At 44.4% G+C, this 21,145-nt stretch overlaps 1 protein-coding gene across 1 annotated transcript; it reads left to right on the forward strand.

Annotated features, from left to right (window-relative positions):
* The first annotated feature begins 2,631 nt into the window (after positions 1-2,631).
* LOC105940298 (myosin-7) lies at positions 2,632-15,453 on the forward strand. Its single transcript, XM_021308722.2, has 39 exons — positions 2,632-2,650; positions 2,864-2,924; positions 3,094-3,304; positions 4,290-4,433; positions 4,553-4,709; positions 4,795-4,822; positions 4,938-5,043; positions 5,234-5,326; positions 6,702-6,765; positions 6,843-6,941; positions 7,038-7,141; positions 7,261-7,399; positions 7,480-7,598; positions 7,743-7,892; positions 7,978-8,148; positions 8,242-8,551; positions 8,652-8,728; positions 8,816-9,021; positions 9,095-9,218; positions 9,320-9,456; positions 9,553-9,808; positions 9,888-10,130; positions 10,347-10,523; positions 10,631-10,776; positions 10,859-10,949; positions 11,027-11,416; positions 11,497-11,623; positions 11,701-11,819; positions 11,911-12,107; positions 12,188-12,371; positions 13,071-13,236; positions 13,318-13,442; positions 13,549-13,857; positions 13,935-14,138; positions 14,231-14,527; positions 14,637-14,741; positions 14,827-14,922; positions 15,013-15,147; positions 15,315-15,453. The coding sequence occupies exons 3-39, from the start codon at positions 3,104-3,106 to the stop codon at positions 15,333-15,335; spliced, it is 5,817 nt and encodes a 1,938-aa protein (XP_021164397.2). The 5' UTR covers positions 2,632-2,650; positions 2,864-2,924; positions 3,094-3,103; the 3' UTR covers positions 15,336-15,453.
* The last annotated feature ends 5,692 nt before the right edge of the window (positions 15,454-21,145 follow it).

The raw sequence follows: 21,145 nt of genomic DNA on the forward strand, positions 1-21,145 counted from the left end.
ATTCATCCCCACTAGGCAAACCTTCATGTTGGCCCTCCTCCCCACTTTACCTTTAATTATGATAGAAACTGTGTTGTGTGGAAGGAAGAAATTACAAAGTAGGAAACTTGGAGCCACATCAATCGTCTGTTTTATCACAGCTCCTTTTGTTGAGGACAAGATTAGTGGTAAGGAGATCTGAAGATGGATGAAAAAAGGCCTTGCAACAGTATCCAATTAATCATTTTCACATTTTGTGTCATGACAGCTACAACCTTGATGTATTTTATTTGAATTGTGTGTTACAGATCAACATGACTTATTGCATGACAGCAAAATAAAAGGTTAGAAGAAGGAACAATGACTGGATGATGCGTCCATCTAAGCCACAATGTTGTTTCTCTGGCTGCATGTTTAATATCAGAGCTTTGGTAGTCCTATTAGAATATGAACTTCAGTCCTAGTCTCAAGTTTGTTTGCAGCCTCTAACAGGTTTTCTTCCAGGACTGCCCTGCATTTAACTCCCTTTTTCCCGTCCACTCGAACCAGCACTCTGACAGCCGCACAGCTCGTTGTTGTCAGCACCAGATTTAATGGTTAAGAAGAGGCTCATGTGCAGTTAGTTTCCTAACACACACAGCATTGTGCACGCAACTCAAAACGTTTCATTTGATCTCACATGATCAGAGCACCTTCTTCCACACGTTTGCTTTGTCCGCTACATGACTTGTGTCAAACTGCAAAAGACATATTACCATCATAATGCCACTGTGTTATAAAGGCCAAACATGTAGAGTGCACAACTAATAGCTGTCCAGCTGGTACATTCTTCCACCTGAGCTGTGGATCTCTGCAGCTCCTGCAAAGTCACTATGCACATCATGGGTGCTTATCTAAAGCTCTCCTTGCCTGGCCTGTCAGGTTAGATGGATGACCATGTCTCAGTATAGGTTAGCAGTCGTGCCATATTCCCTCCATTTGCAGGTACTGATTTGAACATTGATCTGTGAGATGTTCAATACCTGGAAAATGGTTTTATGACCTAACCCTGCTGTCAAACCCAACTTCAATATTAGCATGTTCCCTGATTGTCATGATGCTGTTTGTTCAATACTGTTACTTTTCAGTAATTGGACATCCTCTCAATTGGTTGCACTTGATTTCACTTCCTGCTATCACAGTAAAAGGGGCTGATTACATATCCTGTGTGCAGGTGCATGTGTGTTTGTGAAGCTGTAAGGCTCTCTCTCAGCTGCAGCTCATGGCTGGCAGCTGCAGCATTCCTCATCAAACGTAATCTTAAGGCAGTAAAAAAGGAGCTCCAAGAAGACCCCCAGTTTGTTTCCACTCACCACATTGTAATCAGTGGTGTTTATCATCTCACGTGCTCTTACCTGTTTCTCTTTGCCTCAGATTGCTGGATAATCTCATCTTCCGCTGATCTTCTCTCCTGGATTCCTAAACCTGCTTCCTGCAAGGCTTCCAGGTTGACACACTTACCTCCTCAACTCTAATGTTCCTCCTCCTATCAGGTTCCCCTTCAGCCTGCCTGTGGGCCCTTCTCCGTTGGACAAGGACACTGGGTTACAAACCTGGCAACAAAACCTCACATGGAGTCATCACCCCACACTCTGCCATCCTCAGCTGAAAACACACGGCCTCTTCTCGGAGACCAGACCTTACCATCCGTAGGAAAACTAACTTCAGCTCTGTTCCTAAACTCCTGGTTAACAGACCTATCTACCCCTTCCTGTGTCAGTCCGAGGTCCCCTGCTGGAGACAGAAGAAAATTTTACTTTTGCTCTTTTTTCATTTTCTGCACACAAGTCTGAAAACAACAAGCATGAAAACCCCACATTTAAGATAAAGGAAAGCAAACTGATGGTTTTATTTTCTTTTTCACAAGTCAAGACTGTATATTTGTCTTTCACATCCCAAATAAATCTCAATAAGGTATATTTAAGTCTGACAAAATATAAAAAACTACAAGGATGACGGTTACTTTAGCAAGGTATTAGATCTTATCTTCAAGTAGTGCGTATCTATCTTTTTGTTGCAAAATCTTGCTTTACTCAGACCTAATCTTTCACAGTTGCCCACCAACCAATCGGTAGAAATAATCCATCCAATAAAGATGATTATCTGAAATAAATATTAGCCTCTCATGTCTCCTTCCCCGCACCTCCTGGATGCAACAAATGGAACCTTGTTTCTGTTTGCGAGCGGTCCCTCCTTGGATAAAGTATATAGCGCAGGAGGTGACAGGCAACAGTTCAGTGGAACCACAGATAGCGCTGCTATGCTGCGGTGAGACATGGAGTTATGCGGCAGAATCTTCTTGGATCTGTTCCCTGAAAAATCCAGTTATTTGGACAGGGTAGGTAGGCCCGGACAGGCGGAGAGGGCAGCCAGACCTCTGCAGAGCCAAACTGAGCTCTTACACAAGTGATAAAAATGATGATTACCTCAGGATGTCCACGGTTGTGTGTGGGCATGGTGGTATGTGTTGAACTGTGCAGCTGATGATAACGCCGAGTGTGTGTGAGTGTGAATGGTGTTATCAGGCCAGGGTGGTGCCCTTGGCCTTGTAAGGCAGGTTATCTGGGGTTATATATTTGATTCCTGGTTCCCCCTGCAGGTTTAGCAGATGCTTCATCTTCGTCTGACCTCTGTAAGTATGAACAACCGCTGCTGTTTTATGCTCATTTTCATCTTTTATAATTCACCACCGCTTACATTGATCTAGCTGACCAGTTGAAACTTGCATTTTAAGCAATCACATGCATACAATGATAGAACAATTTCATTATATGCATCATTATATTAATTTCAGATATTTTGTAAGGCATGCCTAGATATTCAAATACTTTTCTACCTGCTGCAGGTGTGTGAGTGATTTTCACACGGAAGACTGAGCTCATCTTTCATCTGAGCTGAACCTACTGGTAAATGACCCTTTAACATGCATATTGTATCTATATCTTTTCAATGTGTTGCATTTTCAATGAATCCTTTATACAAGGATGTAAAAACGACTACGCTACCAAATAAATGCGGAAGAGTGAAAACGCGTTGCTTAATAAGTAAGTGTCAGTCATCCGTTTGGGTTCACAGTACTGCAGCCATGGGGGATGCAGAGATGTCTGTGTTCGGTGCGGCTGCCCCGTACCTGAGGAAGTCGGACAAGGAGCGCATGGAGGCCTCCACGCGTCTCTTCGACATCAAGAAGGAATGCTTCGTCCCAGACCCGGTCGAGGAGTTTGTGAAGGGAACCGTCGTCAGTCGGGAGGGAGGAAAGGTCACCGTGGAGACTCAAAATGGGAAGGTGAGCACCTTAGATTATGATGCATAAGATTCCTAAATAACATGTGCTTTATAACACCACGCTTCAGGTATATCAATGCAGATAGAATGAGTTTTACTGGGATCGGGTGATTACTAATAAACCCAGCTGTGAGTCAGTTTAATGAGTTATTTCCCTTTGGGGCAGTGGAGAGAAGCCATTATGTGTACACCTTAGTGTGTGACTGTTTTCGTCTGGCTGTGTGATAGAAAAAAAGGTCAGTCTTTAAGTGAAAGCCCATCAAATAGAGGTGGATATTTAAATGAGTCTAAGTCTCGTGCCATCTGACATTCCTAAAGTACAGCTAGCATTACATAGGAACGTTTTTATGCTTAGTGCCTAAAAGTATTTATTTTTCTAATACCAAAAACAAAACAAGTTTTTATTGGGACCTTATGTAACAGAGCAACACAAAGTACTATATAACTGTGAAGTGGGAAAAAAAAACAATGTTTACATGGTTTTACTTTTTTTTATTTTTACACAGTTTGAAATGTGGGACCTGCATACGTAGTCCCTCCATTAAACCTGGACAACTGTTAGATGTGCACTTAAAAATCCTGGCTTTTATGAAAGAGTGGACAGTGCTGTAAGAGGAGTCCGACAGAACTTGAGTTTTTTTTTAGCAAAGGTAGATATGGGCAAAGAAGTTGTTTCTAGATGTGCACAGCTGCTAGAGATGTAAGCGTTCTCCAACTGACCATTACGCAGAAAAAGTTGGTTATACGCAATGTTTAATTGTGGGGCTTCATACAAATACATGTAACATTTTCTGATCATTATTGCTAAGAAAATGTTCACTTTACGGATGTGCACCGATTTGTGTTGTTCTATCACCTTAAGTCCCAGTAAAAGACACCGAAGTGTTTAATGTGACAAAATGTGAAAAAGGTCAAGTGGCGTGAAAACATTTTCAAGCCAGTGAATGAAAACAAACGACCAACGCATTGAAGTTTTGTTGTTCCAGACGGTTACTGTCAAAGAGACGGACGTCCTGCAACAGAACCCTCCCAAGTTTGACAAGATCGAGGACATGGCCATGCTGACCTTCCTCCACGAGCCAGCCGTGCTGTTTAACCTCAAAGAGCGTTACGCGGCATGGATGATCTATGTGAGTAGACTGTTGGAAAACAAACAAGAAACCTTGTTTAGCGCATGGCTCTGGAGGGTTAAAGTCTTCCCAAAGACTAAAGCTAAGCTGAAAATGTGTAATGTTCCATCTTCTCTCAGACCTACTCCGGGCTGTTCTGTGTGACCGTCAACCCCTACAAGTGGCTGCCGGTCTACAACCAGGAGGTGGTCGTTGCCTACAGAGGAAAGAAGAGGAGTGAAGCTCCTCCTCACATCTTCTCCATCTCTGATAATGGCTACCAGTACATGCTGGCAGGTACAGATCAAATCCTGCGGAAAGCACACTGAATGAGTTTTATTTCACTCACTGACAAATTTTTTTTTCAAAAAACTTTTGACAGACCGTGAAAACCAGTCCATTCTAATCACGTATGTAAAATCCTTTCTATCTGAAAGCCAGATATTGTGCAATATACTCTAAAACCAAAATCGGACTCTGCATCTAGGAATGGCTTTGTTTTGATCTGTAACTCTGCTCCTGCAGTGGAGAATCTGGTGCAGGAAAGACTGTGAACACCAAAAGAGTCATCCAGTATTTTGCAAGTATTGCAGCTGGGGGTGTTAAGAAAGACCCCAACGCAAAAGACAAGGTATGTGACCAGCAGGAGGAAAAATAATATAAACTGTGTGATTTCTTAGACAAAGCAGTATACCATGGCTGAGGAAATGTTTCAAACTTTAAAACTGAGGCATTTTTCTTGAATTTGATGTCACTTCAACTAGAAGCTGTTGGAGCTTCTTGGAGGATCTTTCAGCAGAAATGATGTGCTTGTTTGACAGGGTACCCTGGAGGATCAAATTATTCAGGCTAACCCGGCTCTGGAGGCCTTTGGTAATGCCAAGACCATCAGGAATGACAACTCCTCCAGATTTGTGAGTGACCACTTGATTTTTTTAAAACTTCTTTTAGTTCTTTTAGTTTCACACTCAGTAATAAGTGTGAGCAGGTATGGTTTTCTCATGGAGCAATAGCTTTGAGTAAAAATGACCGACTCAGTATTTGCATGATTCATTTAAACAAAAATGTATAGCATGGTCCAATTGATTGTATTTAAAATGGATAAGAAACAATTCTTTTCCCTCCTGCACAAATAAACATTGCCTACAGCAGCGGTTCTCAAATGTTTGTTGCGTCCACCCTGCCAGGTTTTACCCCAATTCACACTTTCATCCATGTGACCACAACATTCCTCCTGTGAGCCAGGCAAACAATGAGCTTAATGACTCTCTGTTGTTGGGGCGATCAGTTCCAGGTGAATTTACCTGCGAATCTAAGCTCTAATGAGGCCTCGTCAGCAGGTCTATAAAGCTTGGAACTCCATACTACTCCAGACATTTTGAAATCAGGAAGCTTCCTGGATGGGAAGCGAAACGTCTTCAGCTTCAGAACCGAAGTCCACTTGTTTTATTTTTTTTTTTAACCTTTTTTGGATTGATCATGAGTCATCATGGATGACTGAGAATCTTCACCAACATAAGTCAACTTTTAACTAGCTAACTAGCTAATTATCAGATAAACTTCAGTTACATTAAGTTTTGTGCTTTTTCAGGAGTCAATTACTAGTATTCATCACACTTCTGACTGCAGGTACAGACCTAACAGCAGGGGGTGCTGTTGCTACATTTAGAATTATTTACATGGCCTACATTTTCTGGACAAAAAAAGGCAAGGCTGTTCTCGTGCCCCTTGCAATACCTTCATGGTCCCCCTAGCGAGGCCTCTAGTGGGTCTCTGCATCTCATAGCCCCGCTATTTCAGTGGGGCTGAATGTCACTGACCTACAGTAACATTATATCACAAGGTCTGACGATCTAACCTGACTCTCGGGTAGATGGATTTCGTTCCGCAGAGCTCCGCACATGTGTGGAGCCGTGTGGAGCTTGAAGGAACTACATCCATTTGGCGAGAGTCAGGTTACCGACAATGTGGAGACATAGGGAATGCACTTGACTGGAAACCAGACATGTTTCTCATAGCTTGGTAAATGTAGTTTTAAAGAGTAGTGTGCAGTAATAATGGTAATAGATTGTTGAGATGCGGTTCTGACATTTCCAAACAGCGGCTGTCCTTGATTTTTGTTAAATACATCCAAACAGCCACATTTTTGTTTTCTTGTACGAAATGGAAACATGAAGGAGAGTCTACCAGGCAGTGTGTAGCTAAAAGTGGTGGTGGTGATGGGCCCATGCCTAGACTGTAACAGGAGCAGTTTTTACAGTTTTATCAATTCAAACTATATCCTTTCAGGGTAAATTCATCCGAATTCATTTTGATACCAGAGGAAAATTAGCGTCTGCTGATATTGAAACATGTGAGTACAAACACCCTTTTGGATTTTGCTCCAGTGATTTCCGAGGGTCTCATTCCTCTCTCTCTCGTCCTCCTCAGACCTTCTGGAGAAGTCTCGTGTGATCTTCCAGCTCAAGGCTGAGCGAGATTATCACATCTTCTACCAGATTCTTTCCAACAAGAAACCTGAACTCCTGGGTTAGTGCAGAGCAGTAGCTCTTTAGCAAAAAAACGTGTTAAAATTTTTCTTTCTGCGAGATGTAATCTTGATCTTTCTTGTTTTACACCCTCCAGAGATGATGCTGGTTTCAAACAATCCCTACGACTATTCATTCATCTCTCAAGGGGAAACTCAAGTGGCTTCCATAGATGACGCAGAGGAACTCCTGGCGACTGATGTACATTTTTGTTGGTCTTTGTGTTAAATCAATTTAAGACATTGAAACTCAGTTAAATAGAAATCTTAAAGCCGTTGCATAATGGGTTTACAGAGATGTTTCTCTGTGCTTTTCTTCAGAGTGCCTTTGATGTGTTGGGCTTTACTCAGGAGGAAAAAAACTCTGTGTACAAGCTCACTGGTGCCATCATGCACTACGGCAACATGAAATTTAAGATGAGGCCCCGCGAGGAGCAAGCAGAGGCTGATGGCACTGAAGGTAGGAAAGGACCTCTGAAACTTGCCAGCATTTAGACACTTGAACTTTATTCAGCAACACTATTGGTGCATTTGTTTTAGATGCTGACAAAGCAGCTTATCTGATGGGCCTGAACTCTGCTGACCTCATCAAAGGTCTGTGTCACCCAAGAGTCAAAGTAGGGAACGAGTGGGTCACCAAGGGGCAAAATGTTAACCAGGTAAAAGAAGAGGCCAACCTGTGTGTTTGTGATATAATAGCTCCACTTATAAAACTCTTTAAATTGTATGTCCACAGAGGTCAAAAAGCTCCAATGTAAACCCAAATTTTCTCTCCCAAATCTGACTGATTGCCCGTTTTACAGGTGAACTATGCGATTGGAGCGCTGTCCAAAGCTGTCTATGAGAGGATGTTCCTGTGGATGGTCATAAGAATCAACCAATCACTTGAGACGAAGCAGCCACGCCAGTACTTCATCGGAGTGCTGGACATCGCTGGCTTTGAGATCTTTGATGTGAGTTTAGATAGGAGACAACGCATCCTTGCTGAGATTCTTTATGTTAAGAGTTCATGTTTAATTTCTCTCAATGTGTTTCCAGTTCAACACCTTCGAGCAGCTTTGCATCAACTTCACCAATGAGAAACTGCAACAGTTTTTCAACCACCACATGTTTGTGCTGGAGCAGGAAGAGTACAAGAAAGAGGGGATTGAATGGACTTTCATTGACTTTGGTATGGATCTGCAGGCCTGCATTGACTTGATTGAAAAGGTAATTTAAATTGTACATTTTCAGTCAGAACCATTGTGTATTATTACATTTATCTGGGTAAAATATTGACTTTGGTATTTATGTTCTACACAGCCCATGGGTATCATGTCCATCCTTGAAGAGGAGTGTATGTTTCCCAAAGCCTCTGATGCTACATTTAAAGCCAAGCTTTATGACAACCACCTGGGGAAATCTGCCAACTTCCAGAAGCCCAGGATTGTTAAAGGAAAACCAGAGGCTCATTTTGCCCTGGTTCACTATGCTGGAACTGTTGATTATAACATCAACAACTGGCTGGTGAAGAACAAGGACCCTCTGAATGAGACCGTTGTTGGGTTATACCAGAAGTCCAACCTTAAGCTGCTTGGTATTCTCTTTGCAAATTACGCAGGATCTGATTCAGGTATTACAGCATGAATGTTTTGTTTGTACAGGACATCAATGAGCATGGCAGAAGTATATTAATGCGACATACTAACAAAACACAATTTACGTTAAACCAGTGTCTGAAGGCGGTGAAGTTAAAAAAGAGAAGAAGAAAAAAGGATCATCATTTCAGACTGTGTCAGCTCTCCATAGGGTACAGTATGTTCACATGTTTCTTTATGTCCTGTATATTTGTACTGTAAAAATCAAAATTCTGCATTTTTACCTCACCATATATCAGGAAAACCTGAATAAGCTGATGACCAACCTGAGGTCCACCCACCCTCACTTTGTGCGCTGCATCATCCCCAACGAGACCAAGACTCCTGGGGCCATGGAGAACCCTCTGGTGATGCACCAGCTGCGCTGTAACGGTGTGCTGGAAGGCATCAGGATCTGTAGGAAAGGCTTCCCTAACAGGATCCTCTATGGAGACTTCAAGCAGAGGTATTACCTTGGTAGGTCCAGAGATTGTGAGTTTAGGCTACAATGTCCAACTAAGATAAATATGATTTTCCAGATATCGTATCCTGAATCCTGCTGCCATCCCCGAGGGACAGTTCATTGACAGCAGGAAGGGAGCCGAAAAACTTCTTGGATCTCTTGATATCGACCATAACCAGTACAAGTTTGGACACACTAAGGTACCAAAGCGGATTCTTGAGATGCAATGAAACAAAATATGTAAACAATGATAAGGACAGGCAAATTTTATTACATCTTTACATTTAAACGTTGTTGTTAGGTGTTCTTCAAGGCTGGACTGCTGGGTCTGCTCGAGGAGATGAGAGATGAGCGTCTCTCCAAAATCATTACTGGCATTCAAGCCAGGTCTCGTGGTCTCTTGTCTCGCCTTGAGTATCAGAAGATGGTGGAACGCAGGTTTGTTTCGCACTGCTGACAATGTTCCACACACTTTACACAGCTGTTGTGGTCATACATAAAAAAAACACACTTTGAAAACCTGTTTCTTTATAGAGATGCACTACTTGTGATCCAGTGGAACATCCGTGCCTTCATGGGGGTCAAGAATTGGCCCTGGATGAAGCTGTTCTTCAAGATCAAACCTCTGCTGAAATCAGCTGAGGCAGAAAAGGAGATGGCCAACATGAAGGAGGAGTTCCTGAAGCTGAAGGAGGCGTATGCAAAATCTGAAGCTCGCAGGAAAGAGCTAGAGGAGAAAATGGTCTCCCTTCTCCAAGAGAAGAACGACCTGCAGCTCCAAGTCCAAGCTGTAAAAAAAACCTAATTTCTGCATGTTCTCTAAAAATGTAACTGAAAAGAAAAATATACTAATAAAGCACGTTTGGCAGGAACAAGATAATCTATGTGACGCAGAGGAGAGATGTGAGGGGCTGATCAAAAACAAAATCCAAATGGAAGCCAAAGCCAAAGAGCTGACTGAGAGACTGGAGGATGAGGAGGAAATTAACGCTGAACTGACAGCTAAGAAGAGGAAGCTGGAAGACGAGTGCTCTGAGCTAAAGAAGGATATCGATGACTTGGAGCTGACTTTGGCCAAAGTGGAGAAAGAGAAACACGCTACTGAGAACAAGGTTTGTGAGGTTTTGATATTTTAAATCTGTGCAAAACAAGAGTAAAATTCTTAAATTTGTACTCTTAAACCTTCTGACGGTCCAGCATCAAATATAATAAGAATGTCTGCTGATGTTGGAGATCCGTCCGTCCGTCCAATCCGTCCGTCCATCCAAAGCACATCTACTGCCTCAGACACATAGAAACTTTAATCTTTTGCTTGCCGAATTTAACAGGTGAAGAACCTGACAGAGGAAATGGCTGCTTTGGACGAAATCATTGCCAAGCTGACCAAGGAAAAGAAAGCTTTACAGGAAGCTCATCAACAAACCCTGGATGACCTGCAGAGTGAGGAGGACAAAGTCAACACTCTGACCAAGGCCAAGATAAAGCTGGAGCAGCAAGTGGATGATGTGAGACTTTTAGTATAAAATTTTATCCAAATACAGTCAGCAAACAATGTTCTAACCTTTGTTGAAAATACCAAACAGTTATAGTGGTAATATTTCTTCATTTTCAGCTTGAAGGGTCACTTGAGCAAGAGAAGAAGATTAGGATGGATCTTGAGAGGGCAAAGAGGAAGCTGGAGGGAGACTTAAAGTTGGCCCAGGAGTCCATCATGGATCTAGAAAATGACAAGCAACAGCTGGAGGAGCGCCTGAAAAAGTACTAAGCTATTATAACACTATTTAATGAGCATGGTTAAGAAAGATAATTTAACCTAAAACTAACAAGAGAAATGCTGCAGGAAAGACTTTGAGATCAACCAGCTGAACAGCAAACTGGAAGATGAGCTGGCCATAATCGCCCAACTCCAGAAGAAGTTGAAAGAGCTGCAGGTAAAATCATTATCAAAGTTTCACACAAGTTCACAAAGAACAGATGCATAAAAAGTCTTCAATTGCTCTGGCATAAGGCCCGTGTTGAGGAGCTGGAGGAAGAGCTTGAAGCAGAGCGAGCTGCTCGAGCCAAGGTGGAGAAGCAGAGAGCGGACTTGGCCAGAGAGCTGGAGGAGATCAGTGAGAGGCTGGAGGAGGCTGGAGGAGCCACGGCCGTCCAGATCGAGATGAACAAGAAGAGGGAGGCCGAGTTCCAGAAACTCCGCAGAGATCTGGAAGAGTCCACCCTGCAGCACGAAGCCACCACTGCCACACTCAGGAAGAAACAAGCCGACACTGTTGCTGACCTGGGAGAGCAGATCGACAACCTGCAGAGAGTCAAGCAGAAGCTGGAGAAGGAGAAGAGTGAGCTCAAACTGGAGCTTGATGATGTTGTCTCCAATTTGGAGCAGATTGCCAAGTCAAAGGTATGTATAGAATAATGAATATCAACAAAAAAAGAGAGCAGATATAAACAGTCTGGCAACTATGCCTCATTTCTTTTAAGACTATTCTGGAGAAAACTTGCAGGACTTTAGAGGATCAGACGAATGAATACAGAACCAAATGTGATGAATACCAAAGATCCCTCAATGACTTCACAACCCAGAAAGCCAAGCTTCAAGCTGAGAATGGTTAGTCCTATTTTCACACAGAAAATAAAACGTTACTATGTGGAAGCATTTCAACCTCAAAAGGTTTTCATCTACAGATGAACTTTCAAGACAAATGGAGGAGAAAGAATCCCTCATTTCTCAGCTCACCAGAGGAAAAAACTCCTACAATCAACAACTTGAGGACCTAAAAAGACAACTAGAAGAGGAGATAAAGGTGGGAAAACCTCTGTGTATCATACCATAGAATGAATGATGTTTTATGTTTACCAAGTTAGGCCATAACTACTCTATCATCTTGACCTCAGGCCAAGAATGCATTAGCCCATGCTGTGCAGTCTGCTCGCCATGACTGTGACCTCCTCAGGGAGCAGTATGAGGAGGAGCAGGAGGCCAAGGCTGAACTGCAGCGCGGCATGTCCAAGGCCAACACGGAGGTGGCTCAGTGGAGAACCAAGTATGAAACTGATGCCATCCAGAGGACCGAGGAACTGGAGGAAGCTAAGTGAGCAAAGCACATTTGAATCTGAGTGACTCTGCAAAGCTTGCAGCAGCGGATATCAAACCAAGCCTTTCATAATACAGGAAGAAGCTGGCTCAGCGTCTGCAGGAGGCTGAGGAGGCTGTTGAAGCAGTGAATGCTAAGTGCTCCTCTCTGGAGAAGACCAAACACAGGCTGCAGAATGAGATCGAAGATCTCATGGTGGATGTGGAGAGGTCTAATGCTGTTGCTGCCGCTCTGGACAAGAAGCAAAGGAACTTTGACAAGGTTTGTCGGACGCTTTCTTTAAAAAAGCGCACAACAAACATGCTTTGTCTACCCAAAACGAAAAAGAATAACCACATTCATAAGAATGCTGACGAGGAAACAAATGAATTCTGACTGTATACATACTGAAATACTCATGTCGGCACCCTCCATTTCATGACATTTACCCTCTTAGCCTGGTTCAGACACATGGCTCTGCCTTGGTAGCCTTCATGAAGAGAGGTTGACCTTGTCCACACTTCCAGTCCATTACAGGAACATCAGCTGCAAGTGCCAACGCTTAACAGTAGCTAAATTACACATCTGGTTAATGGAGCATTGCATGATAGGGTATGATTGTTTATTTAACAGAGGGTTGGCTGGGAATGGCAATTCTACTCTCCACAGGAAGAGAGTGTGGGGGAGAGGGGGCAGCTCCTGCAGGGTTCATGGGGTGGGCTCTGGTTGGCTGGCCCGTTTGGATTGTGTTGGCCCCATCTCCGGGTGAATGGGCTCGTGGGCTGTTGGGGGTGGGATCAGGATGGGAGGTTGGGTCCTTGAGTATGGACCAGGTATGTCAGATTTGGGGTTGGGCTGATGATGAACTCCAGATATATACATAATCATATGTTTATCAATGTCTTTATTGTGAAAATGAATAGAAGAAAGCTCAACTTCGTAAATGAGATTTAACATCCCAATCTGTATGTCAACGTCCAGGTCTTGTCTGAGTGGAAGCAAAAGTACGAAGAGTCTCAGTGCGAGCTGGAGAGCTCTCAGAAAGAAGCCAGATCTCTGAGCACTGAGCTCTTCAAACTGAAAAACTCCTATGAAGAAGCACTTGAACATCTGGAGACCATGAAGAGGGAGAATAAGAACCTCCAAGGTAATAAATACATCACTGAAAGTGAACCCACAGATGTCAAATAGGCAAAGCAAAACTGAATGCAAGGACTTTTGTTCACAGAGGAAATTTCCGACCTCACCGAGCAACTTGGAGAAGGTGGGAAAACCCTTCATGAGTTGGAAAAAGCTCGTAAACAGCTGGAGCAGGAAAAGGGGGAGATTCAGTCTGCCCTAGAGGAAGCAGAGGTAAGGCTATAACCAACTTTGGTTCATACAAGACTTCAACCAAAACTCAAATTTCAGAACGCTTTAAAAGACAGGAGTTTCAACAAAGACCTAATTTGTCCCACAGGGTTCTCTTGAACATGAGGAAGGCAAGATACTTAGAGTCCAGCTAGAGTTTAACCAGATTAAGGCTGAAATGGAGCGTAAACTGGCTGAGAAAGACGAGGAGATGGAGCAGTGCAAGAGGAACCTGCAGAGGACAATCGATACCCTGCAGAGTTCTCTTGAGGCCGAGTGTCGCAGCAGGAACGAAGCCCTGCGTCTGAAAAAGAAGATGGAGGGAGACCTCAACGAGATGGAGATCCAGCTTAGCCAAGCCAACAGGCAGGCTGCGGAGTCCCAGAAACAACTTAAGTCTGTTCATGCACATCTTAAGGTAAAGTAAAACAGAAAAAAAAAATGAAACACACTTTTAAAACTGCCTATTAACATGGTTGATGCCATTGTGTGAAGGATTGCCAAATTCAACTGGACGAGGCTGTTCGAGCTAATGATGATTTTAAAGAGAACATGGCCATCGTTGAGAGACGTAACAACCTGCTTCAGGCTGAGCTGGAGGAACTGAGGGCTGCTTTGGAGCAAACCGAACGAAGCCGCAAACTTGCTGAGCAAGAGCTGCTGGATGTCAGCGAGAGGGTGCAGCTACTGCACTCTCAGGTAAGTCTACATCTAAAAGGCAACAATAGCTCACATAAGAAATAACGCACCTCTTCTCACAATCTCAGATGTCTCCTTTTAAAATCGTGTAGAACACCAGCCTGATAAACCAGAAGAAGAAGCTGGAGGGGGATTCAGTCCAGCTTCAGACTGAAGTGGAGGAGGCCGTGCAGGAATGCAGGAACGCTGAAGAGAAGGCCAAGAAGGCCATCACTGATGCTGCCATGATGGCAGAGGAGCTGAAGAAAGAGCAGGACACCAGCGCCCACCTGGAGCGCATGAAGAAGAACATGGAGCAAACCATCAAAGATCTGCAGCACCGTCTGGATGAGGCTGAACAGATCGCCCTGAAGGGAGGCAAGAAGCAGGTCCAGAAGCTTGAAGCCAGGGTGAGCCCTCCTTTCACATCTGTTTTACACATCTGTGCAGAAGATATATGTACTGATTTGCAAATAGACAAAAACTAGGAAGACATCCATGCAAAATGTTCTTGTTAAGGTACGGGAACTAGAGAACGAAGTGGAAATGGAGCAGAAGAAAAGCAGTGAAGCTGTGAAGGGTGTCCGTAAATACGAGCGCCGCATCAAAGAGCTTACCTATCAGGTTTGTTGAAATCTGTAGTCAGTTTTTATAAATGTGGAAATTGAACTGTTATTACATTTGTTACATTGTTTCTCGTCTTCTACAGACTGAGGAGGATCGAAAAAACATTGCCCGTCTGCAAGACTTGGTGGACAAACTGCAGCTGAAAGTCAAAGCTTACAAAAGATCTGCTGAGGAGGCTGTAAGTGGGAACATGTTAAAAGCATCTATGCAAATTCGATGAATTGAATGAATATTCATGTTTTCTCTGTTTTCATTTCTCTCTAATCAGGAGGAACAGGCTAATGTTCATCTTTCTAAGTTCCGGAAGCTGCAGCATGAGCTGGACGAGGCTGAAGAGAGAGCTGACATCGCTGAGTCTCAAGTCAACAAGCTGCGGGTTAAAAGCCGCGACACTGGCCCAAAGGTAGGGAGCATGCGGTTTTTAGCACAATTACCCCCATGTGCTACGGACATTGCAGTACATTAATATGTAAGAGTATAAATTGCTTTACTGTGCTCATGCCACGCTAATCTGAATACTAAATGGCTGTTTCTCTTTTCCTCTCTCTCCAAATTTCGGCGCTGCAACAGAAAGGGTTTGATGAGGAGTGAAGCTTTGGATTCTGCTGAAATCCCTCTGCCTGCTGTGTACTGTAGACCCCCCCTCAACTATCACTATTCATAACCTGTAGTTCTAATAAAATCCCATTAAAAGTTGCACACCAGCATATTCTTGTCTTTTATGACTTTTTTTTTACCTTACCTTGTCAACAATCTCAATTTTAATATATATGAACAACCAGACTGACTAAAATAAAGCGTGATCTACAGATCGGGTTAAAAGCTACACACACACACACACACACACACACACACACACACTCATCATACACATGCATGTTGTATTAATTTTGAGATTTTAATATGACATTTTTTTTTCATTTTACTGATCATAGAAGTTTGCATCTATTGTAGATTTTCTCGACTCCAAACATGTTCAAAATAATAAATACAGCCTCACATTTTTGCCCCATTCCATGGCTTCTACTCGTTTTTCATGTCACGCCTTTCCAGAGTTCACCGTTTATTTTCTGCTGCTGAGTTAAAACTTTAAACAGCTCCTGAAACCACAGCAAGGAAGCAAGCAAGGGAAGATGAAAGGTTGGAAAGAAAGAAGATAGAAAAGGTGTTAGGGAGGAAAGATATATATATATATATATATATATATATATATATATATATATATATATATATATATATATATATATATACGGAAAGGTGAAAAGAAAGAAAGAGGAAAAATAGTGGAAGCAATATGAAAGAAAAATCAAAATGAGAGAGGGAAGGAGAAGGAATTTAAAATGAAGAAATGAAGGAAAAAAGAAAATAGTACATAAGGAAGAAAATGGAAGGAGAGAGGAAAAGAAGGAAGGACAGAAGCAGGTATGGATGCATGTATGTATGGATGGATAGACTTTAACAGTGACTAAGGTCTGGAAATGCAATATTTCTCCATACTCTATTCTCTCTTTTTTTGTTTGTTTTATAAATTCGATCACATGGTTTTTGTAGCCATCAACAAGCATCTGGCAGGATTCTTCTCTACTTGGCACAACTGGACATACAGAAATACAGGGACATGTGATTTGGTACAGCAAAGCTCAGGTGCAGATATGACTAAGAGAGATAAAGCAAATGCCTGGCTCTTAAATTAGAGTTAACCATAGCCCACGAGCTTGAGCTAAGGTCAGCATATACCAGTGCTCATACATAGATCTGTCACAGCTCCACACATGATCACCTGCAGCTGGTCCCTGGATCAGGGCTCAAAACTCCACGCTCTGACGGAGAGCAGTCCTGGAATTCAGTGAGGAAATATATATTTCCAAAATAAATCAACAGAAACAGCGAAGCACATAGAAATGAACTGATGATTTTAAATGTTCTTAGTGTAATGATTTCACCTGGTTCTTTTTAAAATAAAGTGCATTATTCAAACAATTACCTACAACATCCATCCATCCATCCATTTTCTAACACATCTATCCCTTGTGGGGTCGCAAGGGGTGCTGGTGCCTTTTTTTTTACCTATTAAACACCCTTCCCTGGGCTGCCACCTTATCGTGGTGGAGGGGTTTGAGTGTCCCAACGACCCTAGGAGCTATGCTGTCAGGGGCTTCATGCCCCTAGTAGGGTCACCCAAGGCAGACAGGTCCTAGATGAGGGACCAGACAAAGAGCAGCCCAAAGACCCCTTATGATAAGTAACATAAATGGACAAAATGTTCCCTCGCCCAGATGCGGGTCACCGGTGCCCCACTCTGGTGCCAGGCCTGGAAATGGGGCATGCTGGCGAGCGACTAGTGGCCGGACTTTTACCCATGAAGCCCGGCCGGGCACAGCCCGAAGAGGAGACATGGGTCCCCTTTCCAGTGGGCTCACCACCTGTTGGAGGGGCCGAAGGGGTCAGTGCGTTGTATGATGGGTGGCAGTCAAGGGTGGGGACCTTGGCGTTCCGCTCCTCGGCTGAAGAAGCTGGCTCTTGGGACGTGGAATATCACCTCTCTGGTGGGGAGGGAGCCTGAACTAGTGCGCGAGGTTGAGAGTTTCCGGATAGAGATAGTCAGACTTACCTTGACGCATGGCTCTGGCTCTAGAACCAGTCTCCTTGAGAGGGGCTGGACATTCTTCCACTCTGGAGTTGCCCCTGGTGAGAGGCGCAAAGCAGGAGTGGGCATACTTGTTGCCCCTCATCTTGGTGCCTGTACATTGGGGTTTACCCCGGTGAACGAGTGGGTGGCCTTCCTCTGCATATGTGTGGTGTGTGCCAAACAGCAGTTCAGATTATTCACCCTTTTTGGAGTCCTTGGAGGTGGTACTGGAGAGTGCCCCTCCTGGGGACTCCCTTGTTCTGCTGGGGGACTTCTGCTGGGGGACTTCAGCAAGTGGGGAATGCAGTGAGTCCTGGAGGGACATGGGTGGGAGGAACGGCCCTCCTGATCTAAATGCGAGTGGTGTTCTGTTGTTGGAGTTCTGTGCTCGTCATGGATTGTCAATAACGAACATGTTCAAGTATTTGTGCTCTTGGCACCAGGACACCCTAGGCCGTAGTTCAGTGATAGACTTTGTTGTTTCATCTGACCTGCGGCTGCATGTCTTGGACACTCCAGTGAAGAGACGGGACGGAGCTCTCCACAGACCACTACCTGGTGGTGAGCTGGCTCCGATGGTGGGGGAGGAAGCCTGTCAGACCTGGAGGGCCCACACGTATTGTGAGGGTTTGCTGGGAAGGTCTGACAGAGTCCCCTGTGAGACGGAGCTTTACCTCCCACCTCTGGGAGAGCTTTAAACACATCCCGAGGGACTCTGAGTGGACCATGTTCCGTGCCTATTGTTGAGGCGGCTAGCCGGAGCTGTGGCCGCAAGGTTGTCGGTACATGTGGCAGTGGCAACCCATGAACACGCTGGTGTACACCAGCTGTGTGTTGCTTACCTCGACTCGGGACGAGTGTCGGTGGGCGGAATACTTGGAAGACCTCCTTAATCCCACCAACACGTCTTCCGTTGAGGAAGAAGAGCCTGAGGACTCTGGGTCAGGTTCTCACATCTCTGGTGCTGAGGTCGCCGAGGTGGTTACATTGGCCCGAGTACCTTAAGGCTCTGGATGTTGTGGGGCTGTGCTGGTTAACGCAACTGTGCAATATTGCGTGGACATCGGGGGCAGTTCCCCAGGATTGGCAGACTGGGGTGGTGGTCCCCCTATTTAAAATGGTGACAGGAGGGTGTGTTCCAACTACAGAGGAATCACACTCTTAAGCCTCCCTGGTAAAGTCTATTACGGGGTTCTGGAAAGGAGGGTCCATCGGATAGTCGAATCTTGGATTCAGGAAGAGCAGTGGGTTTTTTTGTCCTTGCGGTGGAACACTGGATTAGCTCTATACTCCGGGAATATGGACTATCGGGCCCTCTAATAAGGGCTGTTAAGTCTATGTACGACCGGTGTCAGAGCCTGGTCCACATACTTTTAGAGAGTTGGACTCTGCCAACGTTGCCCCTTGTCACCAATTCTGTTCATAACATTTATGAGCAGAATTTCTAGGCGGAGCCAAGGTGTTGGAGGGATCCGTTTTGGTGGCCTTAGGATCGCATTTCTGCTATTCGTGGATGAAGTTGTTCTACTGGCTTCATCAGGACGTGATCTACAGCTCTCACTGGAGCGGTTCGCAGCCAAGTGTGAAGCAGCCAGGATGAGGATCAGTGCCTCCAAATCGAGGCAAAGCTCTCGATTTACCGGTCGATCTACGTTCCTACCCTCATCTATGGTCATGAGCTTTGGGTCATAACCGAAAGAACGAGATCCCGGATACAAGCGGCTGAAATGAGTTCTCTACGCAGGTTGTCTGGGCTCTCCCTTCGGAGATAGGGTGAGGAGCTCAGTAATCTGGGGAGCACTCAGAGTAGAGCCACTGCTTCTCCACGTCGAGAGGAGCCAGTTGAGGTGACTCGGGCATCTGGTTGGGATGCCTCCTGGATGCCTCCCATACAGGAGGCATCCAGGATGGGGTGTTTCGGGCACGTCCCACTGGGAGAAGACCCTGAAGAAGACCCAGGACACGCTGGAGGGACTATGTTTCTCGGCTGGCCAGGGAACGCCTTGGGATTCCCCAGGAGGAGCTGGCCCAAGTGACTGGGGAGAGGGACGTCTGGGCCTCCCTACTGAAGCTGCTGAATCATGGCTTCTGTCCTATTTAAACAGCAGTTCTACCTGATTGCCCAGTGCTTTGCTGACTGTGAGTCCTGTCTTTCTCACTAATTTGGTTAGGAAATTAAACAATAATGTAAAGTGGGAGGAGGGCACACTACCTCACAAACTGGTATAGGGTGAACCTCAGGAAGTCCTGTGTCTTCTCCTGTTACATGCCCTGTCCTAAACTCCTCTGGCTGACAAGCAGTGATCTGCCAGCTAATGAAGACATATTTACACCTCTGCTCATATAGCGGTGGATCGCAAACAGCATGGTGTGTGTGGCAGCTTATCAGTCAGATTAACAGGATGTCTGAGCTCACGCTGATAAATGAGGAAAGGGACCGTTTGGTGCCCACGAAGTTAAATCACATTGTGAGCTGAACTGAAGCAGCTTCATCATTTTCGTACCAAAAACACTCAAGTAAAAAGGCTTAGTAGTTTTTAAAATTAACCTTATATATTGTCTATGAGAACTTAATTACATGTTAATTAGATTAGATTGTGTCTTAATGACACTACTCTTAAATATTTCACAAATAAGAGAAACCCGAAGTGACGAATAACATTAGAATAAAGCACCCATCCAAGCAAAAGCTAACGATATCTTGTTTCAGATTCCACTTTAGCTTGATGAGGTGATAATGTTGTTATTTATATACTGTAGATGTGGGTGATGACAACGTACATTTGTTGTGACATAAAAAAAAGCATTTAAATCATGTTGATTTAAATAAAATCCTGTGTATTTAAAGCGCGGACGTCAGATGTTTGAGGCTATTTTGGCTCTTTAGCAGACAGCCTGGAAACCCTCACTTCCATTTGGCACGCTGACGCCAGCTGTCGCTCCAGGCCCGGAGAAGTTATCACAATGGAAATAATCTCGGCACTTTTCAGCAGCTGTTGACCCTCCTTTTATCTCCTAACCTCTGAAGAGGTTGCAGTGACGGCTCGTAGAGGCAATGTGTGCCATGCAGCACAAATAATGAATGATGCTGGGGTGTATAAATTGTCGTTGGAGTGGGGATTGAAACAGAAAAGGTCTTGCTTGCCAATTTCAAGATATGCGACCTACACCAGAGCTGCAGTTGATCCTACATGCAGACAAAAGCTGGATCCTCCACTCTCTGTGGGGTTCTCAGAAGGAATCTCACACGGTTATCTTTGTCCACAAAACCCCACAAAGCCGTGTCAACAGGCCAGTAACTAAGGGGGTGGCTTTTCCAGGCTCCTGCTCTGACATTGGGGCTCGCCTTGCTGCTCCAGCCCTCTACTCTTTGTCACATTTATTGCCTCTGAGTGAATCCCAAGCATGTTCACCTGTGGCAGACCTTTGTCTGTGTTGCCTCGCTGTTGTCGTCGGGTTAATCTGACATAATAGTGTTCTTTATTTAGAGCAGCTCACTCGCTATGAGACGACTGCTGTTGTTAGCGTGAAGTCCGCTCTGTAATAGCCAAACCCAATGTGTGACTCATGCCGCACCCGGTCTCCACTTAAGCCCTGAAGTAATGGAGACCCGTAGCTCAGATACTTGGCTGCAGTATCTCCCCATATTCACTGTCCATCTTTTTTTTGTGTCGAGAAAACAACACCAGCAATTTACATGTATAGAATTATTTGACCTGATGGAAAACATGTCAACAATTATTTTCTGCTGCATCAGCACTTGCCCTTGCAA

Source organism: Fundulus heteroclitus, unplaced genomic scaffold (genome assembly GCF_011125445.2).
Source record: "Fundulus heteroclitus isolate FHET01 unplaced genomic scaffold, MU-UCD_Fhet_4.1 scaffold_94, whole genome shotgun sequence".
Lineage (NCBI taxonomy): Eukaryota > Metazoa > Chordata > Actinopteri > Cyprinodontiformes > Fundulidae > Fundulus > Fundulus heteroclitus.